At 50.2% G+C, this 12095-nt stretch overlaps 1 protein-coding gene across 2 annotated transcripts in view; it reads right to left on the bottom strand.

The window, feature by feature from the left end:
- The window catches only part of RBM6 (RNA binding motif protein 6), a 133928-nt gene that overhangs the window by 15674 nt on the left and 106159 nt on the right, over nucleotides 1-12095 (bottom strand). For both annotated transcript variants that reach the window (XM_074958358.1, XM_074958359.1), the window contains exons 7-13: nucleotides 11512-11586; nucleotides 9380-9440; nucleotides 7536-7604; nucleotides 4011-4259; nucleotides 2769-2929; nucleotides 1185-1282; nucleotides 164-206 (exon numbers count right to left, since the gene is read on the bottom strand). In XM_074958358.1, the coding sequence (XP_074814459.1) occupies nucleotides 164-206; nucleotides 1185-1282; nucleotides 2769-2929; nucleotides 4011-4259; nucleotides 7536-7604; nucleotides 9380-9440; nucleotides 11512-11586 (756 nt within the window). The remainder of the gene's footprint in view (nucleotides 1-163; nucleotides 207-1184; nucleotides 1283-2768; nucleotides 2930-4010; nucleotides 4260-7535; nucleotides 7605-9379; nucleotides 9441-11511; nucleotides 11587-12095) is intronic.

Genomic DNA, 12095 nt, shown 5'->3' on the forward strand with positions numbered 1-12095 from the left:
TGGCAAAGGAAAGCCCAGTCCCCCTGCTGGGCACCAGCAGCCCAATTTCCCCTTCAGCGTGAGTGCAATCATAGCCAACGGCACAGATGACGACAATCACAACTAGCCCCTTTTGCTAGCTACAGGTAAGTCACTCCAAGATGCAGCACTGGTGCAGACCTACCGGGTTGTAGTAGAGTTTGTTGGCCTGCTCCCCGTAGTCATTTCTAGTGAGAGAGAAACAGAATTTTCTAATTAAAACTAGGTTAGCTTCATTTTAACCTCAGCATCTTCGAGAAGACCAGCAGGGCCACAAAGAGAAGAGGAAAGTCCTCTCAACCCACATGCCAGAGGTCATATTATAGCCACCATGGGTCTGCGGGGCTGCTCCTCTGTCAGATGTGGGGGGTCATTCCAACTCCAGGAAAGTTGTTGACTCAGCAAAGTCTCTGGGTACAAGCAATGTATTGAACTGGATAACCTTGCCCCCAGTACCCTCGGAAATGCCAAAGCCCCATCTCCTAACCCCCAGGAAATGGGAACTGGTCAGTGGACACCAACTTTAAAGGCCACTTGACTAGGACAGTGGTTCTCAACCAGGGGTATGCCTTCACATAGATCTTCCAGGGGTTACATCGACTCATCTAGATATTCGCCCAGTTTTCAACAGGCTACAGAAAAAGCACTAGCAAAGTACAAACTAAAATTTCATACAAATGACTTATTTATGCTGCTCTATATACTATACACTGAAGTGTAAATACAATATTTATACTCCAATTGATTAATTTTATTTGTATATGATAAAAATGAGAAAGCAAGCAATTTTTCAGTAATAGCGTGCTGTGACACGTTTTCATGCCTGATTTTGTAAGCAAGTATTTTTAAGTGAGGTGAAACTTGGGGTATGAAAGACAATCCAGCCTCCTGAAAGGGGAACAGTAGTCTGGAAAGGCTGAGAACCACTGGACTAGGACTCTTGCCATTTGTTTTTCAGACACCCAAGTCACCTTGTCAAACTTGGATGACTAAAGTTACCCTCTTAAACTTCTGGGAAGGTACCTAATTACCTATCCAGGCACCTGTGAGCTATTTGGGTGCTTAAGCTTTAGGCATCCAAGTATGATAATGTGGCCCCAACTGGAAAGACTAAGGCACCACAGCCCGTCGTACACTGGATAGCATTGCCTCTCATCTTCTCTCACCTTCTTTTTCCTGTGGCTAGGTTCACAATTACGGTGTGCCCATCAATGCAGATTGGGGGATCCAGGTTTTGCAGAACCTTCACCAACTGCACCGCTTCCTGGGGAAAGAAGAGACAAGCTTGCATTCTTCAGAAGGAAACAGAAGCCCACTTCCAAAATCCAGCCACAACGGAATGAACTCTGAGGTTGTTCGGGGTGAGATGTTTGAGGCTGAACCCTGGTGAGAATACAAGTCACCCACCACACAGTGTAACAGGTTCCAGAGGTGACTGGATATGAACCAGGTCTTATAGTTTGATTACTGAATTCAGTAAATCCATATCCACTAGGGTCTCTGAGCTGCTAGGGAGAGTTTTGCTGGGCTGGAGGACTCGACCCAGACCCACCAGGGAGGGAGCCCTCTGAAGGATGGTTTGAGCTGTGCAGGTAGCAGCAGGTTGGAGTACCGCCCTGGGACAATAAACATTACAAGAGCCCCGTCTCTTTTAAACATGTTTCAAAGACTCTTCGGATGTGAGAAAGGGGGAAGCGCATATTTGGGCTCCCTGCCCATCCTCCTGCCCCTTCACCAGCCAGGGAGTGACCTTGCCTGGATCTTGCTTTCCCTGAGGGCTGCTGTTGCCACTAGCCTCTGTGCAAGGCAAGGCCAATAAGGAGGGAGTATTGAAATGGTTCAGCCTGATACAAAGGCAGATCCCTGCAGCTGGTTGGTATGTGAAAGTTTGCATCTCCTAGAGCAGAGGTGGGAAAACTACGGCCCACGGGAGCATCCTGCCCTTGAGCTCCCAGCTGGGGAGGCTAGCTCCCAGCCCCTCCCCCGCAGCCTCAGCTTGCCATGCAGCCAGCGCTCTGGGTGGCGCAGCTGTGAGCTTCTGCTGGGCAGCATGGTGGCGTGGCTGGCTCCAGCCGGGCAGCGTGGCTGCCAGTCCTGGTGCTCTGAGCAGCATGGTAAGGGGGCGGGGGGTTGGATGAGGGGTAGGCGGTCCCAGGGGCAGTCAGGGGACAGGGAGCAGGGGGTGGTTGGATAAGCGTGGGAGTCCCGGAGGGCCTGTCAGGGGGCAGGGGTGTGGATGGGGTTGGGGTCCCTGGAGGGGGCAGTCAGGGGACAAGGTGCAAGGGGGGTTGGATGGGTCAGGAGTTCTGAGGGGGGAATTCAGGGGGCGGGAAGTGGGAGGGGGCCAGACTGTTTGGGGAGGCACAGCCTTCCCTCCATACAGTCTCAGAACCCCGATGTGACCCTCAGGCCAAAAAGTTTGCCCACCCCTGTCCTAGAGCTACTGATGCAAGAAATTCACGCAACTTAACGGTATCTACGATGGACTAAAGCTCAGACGGTTTGTACTGGAGAGCAAAAGGAGAGATGAAGAGCCGTCAGCCATTCCCCACACCTAGGACTAGGGACTCAGCTAGACAGACCAAAGCGGAACTAGGGAAGGCTGAGACTGGCCTGAGACTGTTGCTTCTGCTAGCAAGACAAGCCTTTCCAAGGTAACTGTAGCGTGAACCTGGATGTCTATGATAGGACTATGTATGTCTCTTGCTCTTTCTCTGCACAGACCCTGGGGAAGGGTCAGGGCCACTTACAGCATGTGAGTCCAGTTCCACAAAGCCATAGTTGTCACTCCTCTGGCTAGCCCTTTTCTTAATGATGCTCACGCTGGAGGTGGAGAGACGAACAAATGGTGCCAGCAGCCCCACGATCACTTCCGGAGGGGTGAAGCGAGGAATACGCTTCAGCATAATTGCTGCAGCAGCCCAGACAGGGGGAGGGAGAGAAGAGAAGACAAAGAACATTGCATGAAGCCAGCTTCTTACCACCACAGTGACGGCAAAATGAAAATAAACTTGTCTGAATGACTCTGATACAGCTGCTTACACAGACAGGCTGCTCACTTCCTCCCCCAGGTATAGCTTTACATGGACGAAGACCCAATCTCCTCCCATTGTCTGTGCCCCTGCTATCTCCGGGCCCTGTAGAAATCTGGGTCTGCCCCTCCTGATTTTGGAATCACGCACAAATGCAATCACTGCTGAATTCATGCCAGTGAACTCCTGGCAAAGACAGACAAGAAGCAGCCAGGGCAGAAGGAGTTGAGGTCTGAGCTGGTCATGGACCCCCTAGAGGAGACCTGAGCCAGGCTATGATTAGCAGGAAGCCTCCCTATTTGAGGACACAGATGGGTCCCTGGGAGGGAAAGGAGGGTGGGTGCAGAAGGGGGAGAGCAGAAAGCAAGGCAGGCCCTGACCTGCTAGGCTTTTCACAGGCCCTGTGAGCAATGAACCATCCCAGCTGGCTGCCTCCAATCTCCCACCTCCTCCCTGAGCAAACCGGGCTTCCAGGGCAATTGGACTCGCTCTCCGTGCTCCTCAGAGCAGAGGGGGAGAGAGGAACAGGGCCCCAGAGCCACTCCAGCAGCACAGACCTCCTTGGGGCAGCAGGTCTGGAGCACAGCACAGAGGCGGGGCTGAGACCATGAAATTAATGGTATGGGGGTAGGGGCAGCTTGCCCTGAATTAATTTCATCGAGGGCAGTTTGGCCAGGGACCACTCTCTTTCCCCAAATCCTCTCTGAGAAACCCAAGCAGGGCCTCCCTCCCCAAATCCACCAGTACCTGAGCAAGCCAGACAGAGACACCCCACTCCCCATCAACTACCCCACCCTGCAACAGATCATGAAGCTTATCGAATTCACACTGAGGAAGCATCCCTCAGACAGGTGGCATAGGGAAAAGCCATTGCACTCTGTCAGTGATGGCCCAACCCCCCGCCAAACCCGGGTGCTCTGCACTTTGACCGTTTGTCTGAAAACCTGAGACTCAACTTACTTTTACTCTCGCCCTCCTGAGGTGCGGTCTGCTCAGCTTCCCTCCTGGCACCAGGCTCCTGGCTCTCCTTCCAGGGAGGGTACCTTTTCTCCTGCGAAGGCCATCGCTCTCTGCCTTCGTCTCTCTTCCGAGGCTCGGGTTCCTGGGGCTGGCTCTGTTGCGGAGGAGCCGCATGGTGGGGAGGCTGTTTCTGAGGCTTCGGGTGTCCTGATAGCTCTTGCTCGGGTTTTTCAAGCTTGGTTTCCGTTACTGGAGAAAAGAAATGGAATGAACCCATTTTCAGTGTCCCCCCCGGCACACACTACAAACCTTGTATTTTCTCCCAACCGCCGGCAGTGGGCTGGCAAACTGACTCTGCTGTCCTTTGATTAGCCACGTTTCTGAACATTTAGCAGGAACACGAAAGCTTCCTAGACTTCAACAGACAAGACATTAAAGCTCACATCATCACATCCCTGCTCCAGGAAGGAGCTCATAATTTGGCCTCCCTTTTGCCTAGGCCTACTTTCAGGTTCAGCTGTTATCTGAACAATGGAATCCCAGATGGGTTTGGAGGCTACCTCCCGGATCCGGCACAGGATCAAGCCCACCCCTTACACTAATCACCCGAGACTTTTATCTACACTTTTATCACCCGAGACTATTCTTGAACACCTGTAGCCAGGAAGTGTGAGTGATTGGCCACTGATTCTCCGACCTCAGTGTTCTAGAACAGCTGCACGTTAATGGACTTGTGTAACTACAGCACTGACGGGCAATGTAACGAAATTAATTATGAATTTGATAAGTTGCCTATCCATCCCAGGTGAGGAATAACCCCCTTCTTCCAAAAACCCTTCTTTTGATTTGACTTTTAACATTTCTTGTACTAATTAATATTTCAGACTTGCCTCCCCTCCCCTATAGGCTGGATCATGTCCCCTCTTGCTGCCACCCTCACCTCCATCCTAGCAGCTACTCATGCTGCCTAGACAGGAGCAAAGGAGACACGTCAGGCCCTGGCCATATTCACTGCTAACACCTGTACTGCTTACTTGATAAGATCATGGTCTCACACCTTCCTCCCCTCTCACAATGTATTTCGTTCACATGTGTCACAGGGACAAATACACCCAAGATATACATTAAATGAGCCAGGAATGTCAAGATTACCCAGACTAGCCAGTCAGCCAGTCTGAATGCCGTGTAAACCATATCAGGGTGGTGCGAGGCCTGTGGAATTCTCTATCTCCTGAATTTGGGCTGATCATGTTACAAGTTGCAGAATCAAGTCCACAGTGGACAGGGATGAACTGTCTGGTTCCCTGGTTACAGAGTAGTGTCTGGAGAGTATGATCTTCAGTACCTGGATTTAGGCCAGTGTCACTCCCTGAGGTATTGGAGGGATTGGAGATACTGAGTACATAACTGTACTTTGGATCCATGTCCTTCCAGGCCAGAGAAGGGTTGATGGAGATTGCTTACATCTCCTCCTTTGGAAGGCTAGGATCTTAGCTTCAATAAAGGAAGATCTTGTGCCACCAGCCATCCCACAAAAGAGACACTTGGTGGTAACAACCCAGCCAACTACCAAATCTCCTGCTCCTGGCGAACATTAATGGGAAGGCTGTGGAAGACAACTCTCAGAGTGCACGGTCACCTCACATCTCTGACTTATGTCAGTCTGGGGCCAGTCCTGCGTGCAACACCAACTGCTGTACAGACAGATCTGTCCACTGTCTTCAACACTAGGGATTGTGAGGAGTGGCTGACTTGCCAGCAAACCCTGGCAGGAAGCAAGGGGGTTGCCAGTCAGGGGTTTTGTCCCTCTCTCTTGGAGACCCTCTCTGGTTTCTGCTGTGCACGGTTCCACAGAGCTCTGTCTCGTTCAGGGTGTACAAGGGGCTCTTAGCAAGGCCAAGCAACAAACACGGAGGATCAACTCCTCACAAATCAACAGAACTGAAGACAGCGGATGTGGGCTAGCTGGCTGAAGCTCAGTCCAGACAAACCTGAAGTGAGGCTGACAGGATGGGGAAAGCAACCATCCCATGTGATGGAAACACCTGCCTCCTTACTGAAGATGGATCCTCTGTGACTGTTGCTTGAGGTTAAAATCAGCGCTACGGGTGGACCCCCAGCTGCTGCTATATCATTTAGCATCAGTGACAAGGAAGGTTTTTATCAAGCCGTGTCTAACCAAGAAGCTGCAAAGGTTTTTTTCAGATGTGGCTCTTGCTCTCATAATCAATGCTTTCGTCATCTCAATATCAAACTACTGTAATACGCTCTTAATGGAGCTGAACCTTAACCTGGAAATTCAAACTAATGCAGAAAGTGGCAGCTTGCTTTGTAAGAGGAATCTCTCATGACACTAGTGCTCCGTGGTTTGCACTGGCTGGCTACTGACTTCTGAGTGGCGTTTAGGGTGTTTTGAGCTATAAATTCCTACATGGTTTGGGATCCCAACACTTGAGAGATCACCTCTTTATTTATGCCTCACTGCCTCAGCTGAGGTTGGCAGAGGCGCTAGAGTTGGCATTCCCTAGGTTTAACTTTAGAGCCCATTCAATAGCATTACCGCCGCATATTAGACTTGCTGGATGCATGCCCTGGGGCTGCTAAGCTCTGAGAGCCCTCCAGACTGCACCAAACATTGTTACAAGTGTGCTATGCAAATCCAAGCACCTCAGTCCTTCTACTAAACCCCAGACTTCTCTTAGAGGGGAACTCGGAGGAGGCAGGGGGTGGGGTGGGGAGGGAGGTGAGAATGAGCAGAGAACCCCATTTTTCATGATAAATAACCTCTTTCTATTCCAAGGCAGCCTCTGCATATGCCCACTGGTGGGAGTCTAGTGAGGAATACATATCCCAGGAAGATGAGCTGAGGACTTTTACCTAAATGAGGGGGAAGGAGAGCCCTCGGATGTTGAAGCACTCGGGCTCCCACCCCAGGCCATGCAGAGGACAGCCAGCATGGGGAGCAGAGGGAAGGTCCCTGCACTTGCGGTAGGCCATGGAAAGGTAGAAACAGAGGTGGCTGCTCCACAGATTCAGTGCCAAGAGAGGGTCCTTGTGTGACCCCAATGGGCACCGCAGTCCAGAACACTCCCAAAGCTGTGCAGCATCTAGGGAACATCCAAAGAGGGAGGCTACCCTGATGCTAACTCACCGGGGACACTGATCTGTCAGATGGCTATAACCACATATGCAGCACAAATACGGATACAGTTACACACAGGCTTATTTTAAGTTAACACAACTCCTTATGATACAAACGTATACGGTACAGGTGAGAGAACATTTATTCATTCATATCAACACTGCAGCATGTAGCTGGGTTCAGAATGCTGGCTACATACCAAAGTTTTGTGCATGATTTGCACAAGAAATTACAGAGATTACATGTCCAACTGCAGTAACTGCATGTGTAAATTATGCACGAGCATTTTCCCATGCATTTCTACAGATGGAGCCCACAGACACCTTTCCCTCTCTGAAAGAGCATATCCACAACCCCAGACTGTGTGATGGTGATTCTCTTACTGAAGTCCTGCTCGGCGTGCACATCCTCTCCCTCCAAACCACTTTTGGGCTCTGTCCCTGGTCTGCTCCCTACAAGAAAAAGGCATAACAGGAACTATTTCAAGGCCATCAGCCACAAAACATGCAGGAATTCACCCAACAGCTGCTTAGAGAAGGGAAGGCGTTCTCAACATTTTTCTTTCTGAGCTCCCCGCCCCCACCCCCCCAATGCTATAAACATTCCATGGCCCACCTATGCCACAAAACTAGTTTTCTGCATATAAAAGCCAGGACCAGCATTAGGGGGTAGCAAGCAGCGCAATTGTCTGGGGACCCATACCACAAGGGCCCCCAGGAAGCTAAGTTGTTCAGGCTTTGGCTTCACTCCCAAGTGGAAGGGCTCAGGGCCCCAGGCTTCAAACCCATACGGTGAGACTTCAGCTTTCTGCCCTGGGCCCCAGCAAGTCTAACACTGGGGCTGCTTGGAGGATGCCCTGCAACTTGCTCGCCCCGGACTCCTGGTTGAGAACCACTGGAGAAGGGGAGAACCCTACCCCTTAAGACTGTGTGTCCTTTTTGTGATCCACTCCATCGTTTAAAGACCAGTCACACAGGGTTAACCCTTAAAACACATGCATTCCCACGGCCATCAGCTAACCAGACTAGTAAAATGAGGCACAGCGCCGTATAACGTTCACAGCATCTGGAGGGGCCTGAACATTTAACTCGCTATACAGCTGTTTGTGTCACCATTTGGTTAAGTTAGCCAAGAAGGCAGAGCTGAAAAGGCCAGCAGTTTGAGCTCTGCTTCCATAACACTGATGGTGGGTTGCTCATGTTACAGTAACAGTGAGAGGGAGTCAGGATCTCTCTAAGGGTGGGGCTGCAGTGAATAAAGAGCTCTGAACAGAGCGCAGAGCATGGGGGCTAATAGGTATTGGCAGTTTGTTCTCTGGATCAACAGAGCTTGTAACACACACTGTTTGCCCAAGGTACGTAGGCTTGCTCTGTAGGAGGCACAGGACATTCTAAATCTGCTAGCAGAAAAGCAGCAGCGCAAAACCTTGCACTGTGAATGCCTGGCTGTCCGACAGAAGTAGGTTCTTGGGTGGAGAACCTGGTAAGACAGAGGTGACACGGGGGGGAACTGGCAGAATCCATGACCACAAACTATTGGGGGTGCCTGCTCTCCTGTCTCTTCAATTGCGCAGAGTCTCAGAGCTGATTGGACTCTGTGGTATTCCCAGACTCTCCAGCAATAGCAGCCAGCCAGACCTTTGACAGCCCCTTCCTGGGCTGGGCTATTGCAGTGAGAAGGCCAGACAAAAGCTCCCGTTGCTGCAGTATGCAGCAGCCCGTCTCCTAAGCAAGGCCGCTAGATGGGAACACATCACATCCACAGTCTATACCCTACACTGGGGCACCATCTAATTCTGTGTCTGCTTCAAGGTCCTAGCCCTCATCTTCAATGCCTGTGGCAGTCTAGGCTGCGTAGCCTGGACCAGCTCTCACTCAGCATCCATCCCATAATGTTAGGAATGAAGGAGAACAATGACACTGAAGGAACAGAGGATAGTACTATCAGGTACTGGCAGCAGGATGTTCTGGATGAAGGGCACTGTCCTGTGGAACTCCCTCCCACTACAGATCAGTGTGGCCCTGTGCCTTGCCTCGCATGCAGAGCAAACAGCCTGGCAGCATATCTACTTCCAGTACTGCTACTAATTCTCTTATATGGTACCAAGACATCCCACTGCATGGCACAAAGAAACCAGCCAACAGAGACATTCACTCCCTAGGGCAAACAAAGGCTTTTAATCTACACGTATAAAACCCAGTTTGGCATAGTGACAAAATATACTCACCATCTCTCGGGAGCTTGCAATAGGAGCAGGAAGATCTGTACCCCACAGTACACACTTTACACTGCAGTGAAAGACAGGCAGCATGAGGGAGAGACATTTAAAAGGCTATTGTAACAGCTGTCAGCATGTTCCAAAAGTCACAGTCACTGCTTCACTTTGAGAACGTAGCCAGGTTAGTTACATGAGCGAGTAACGCAAAGACTATGTCTACACTACAAATTACTTTGGTATAATCCACAGCCCTAAGCGAGGTAAGTTACACTGACCTGGTGTAGACACTGCTATGGCAGCTGGAGAGCTTCTCCCGCTGACATAGCTACTGCCTCTCCTGGAGGTGGTTTTATTATGCCGATGGGAAAGCTCTCCCCATCGGCATACAGCGTCTTCAACAAACACGGTGCAGCTGCAGTGCTGCATTTCTAAAAAAGCCCTAAGAGCCTGAAGGAGACAGGATGAGTGACGTTAGCTTGCAGAGAGCTGGCACGAAGGGTGGAAGCTGGTGAGGCACCCTGAGAACAGCAAGCAGGATTTTCAAGTGACTGAGGAGCACCAGTCCCATCTTTATTAATTTGCACCACTGGTTGCTAGAGCTGCATGCCTGGCTCCTGGGCAACTTTTCTAAGACTGGACACTCCTCCTAAAAAACAAAACCCAGTGAAGCAAGGACCAAGTCGCTCAGCACACGAGAAAGACTCCGCAGACCAGACCTCTCCTTGATTGCCAGCCACCCTGTACTTTGAAAGAATGCAGAGGTGCAGTTAGTTTTCCGTTTCTCAACTGATTCCTGAGGCAGGGAAGTGAAAACTCCCCCAACGTAAAGTGCAGTTTTACTGTGAAGGTATATCTACAGCATTGAGCCAACGCCAACAGAAAGACTGTTCCTGGCAGTGCAGGAACACCCCCTCCTGGATGACATTAACTATGTCAACAGAAGCCCTCTTCCATCCATACAGCTGTCTACTGTGACACAGCTCTGTCGGTCCACCATTGACAGCCATGGCTATGCCAACCTAACTTTTAAGCGTAGACCAAGCCTCTCAATTTTGGGGTGGGGCATAAACAGGGGTCAGCAGGTTTTGACCCCCTTGCCCTTCCCAGGTTGTTCAATGGGAGGGGGTCCCAACTGGATTGGAGGATAATCCGGGGGTGGGGAGAGACAACGACAGGGAAAGCAGGGTCCTGTAATGGAACAGGTGGAGACCCTCCCCACTAAAAATCTCTCTAAACATGGCATTGTGAGTTTTCATAGTTATGGATTCATAAATTCCAGTTTGATTTTCCCTCCCTTTCTCATAGCCCTGCAAACTGCTTGGAGAGTCACCCTGGGCTCTTTCAGGCTGGTGTGGGGACACCAGGAACAAAGATTCCACTTCTGGGGACAACTGGATAATTCCACTATCATCAAATCACCTTCTGACATCTGTGCCACCCCATGTACTAAGTGGTGCATCACAAATGTCGATGTAGGTCAAATTTATCTTTAACAATGGAACTTAGTTAGCAATCTGATTGGCGATGCATGAACCGGAGCAGAATCCAGCTCATTCAGCTGGAGCTGTGTTGACTGCTCTGCTAAGAGAAGCAATAACTTCTTTTGGCCATGGAGATAAGCAGATCCCTGGAGTGAGAAGGTGCCGTTTTTCCCGTGGCACTTCTCAAGAGCAGAGCCATATTTTGGGGAGGAACTCGCTCTAGGCATGACAATGAGAGCTGATAATGAGCAGAAGTAGGAGGTGATGCCTGGGCAGCAACTTACTATTTATAGTGACAGGTTTCAGAGTAGCAGCCGTGTTAGTCTGTATTCACAAAAAGAAAAGGAGTACTAGTGTAGCTCGCTGTAGCTCACGAAAGCTTATGCTCAAATAAATTGGTTAGTCCCTAAGGTCTAGTACTCCTTTTATATTTCTAGTAAGTGCATAGTAACTTAAGCGCATGTTGGAGAATCAGAATTTTCCTGCACTACCTAAAATACACAGGGAGAAAACATAGGAAAGGCAGGAACTTCAGTGCTGGAACCGCACAAGGGGATCTTCCACAACTGAGCATGCATCTAACTCCACCTCACTACCTTCAGAAAGAAAGGGGGCAAGGGAAAAATAAGTGAAATAAATCCTCCATTGCCATGTACTTACACGTTTGCAGCGCCAAAATTCTGGGCACGGCGTGTACTCAAGGGTCACTTCTTTACCACCAATCACAAGGGTTCCCTGTTGAGACAAGGGAGTCAGTGACTAACATGCCAAACACAATAGGAAATTCAACGGTGGGAAAGAGGCTAAGAAAGCCCCAGGATTCCAACCCAATGGGTTTTGTAAGCAAAGTAGGACAGCAAAAAAAGCCAAAATCACCAGCTCAATTACAGAGCTGGAGGTTTGCCAAGGAAATGAAAGCAGGGAACCAGCCTTTGCCCCTGCCATGGCAGTTGCACTGGACTGCTGACATGGTTAGTGCCAGAGCAGCTGGCCCAGAAAAGCTTTGGCAGCTCCTCAAAGTGCAACAGACAGAATACAATGATCCCAAGATAAACATACATGGGAATTGCTTCAACTCGCTGCAAAGTCAACGGGTTGGGAAAGGGGCAGCTGTCCAAACTGCTCCAACCCAGCCACATCCTTGTCTGCTGGATGGGCCTCAGGAGAGGACACCTTGCTGGCATAGACACTCGAGAAGGAACAAAAGGGAAAACACCACAACCAAAGGCAAGAGGAATTTGGTA

The sequence above is a fragment of the Natator depressus genome, chromosome 7 (genome assembly GCF_965152275.1).
Source record: "Natator depressus isolate rNatDep1 chromosome 7, rNatDep2.hap1, whole genome shotgun sequence".
Classification (NCBI taxonomy): domain Eukaryota; kingdom Metazoa; phylum Chordata; order Testudines; family Cheloniidae; genus Natator; species Natator depressus.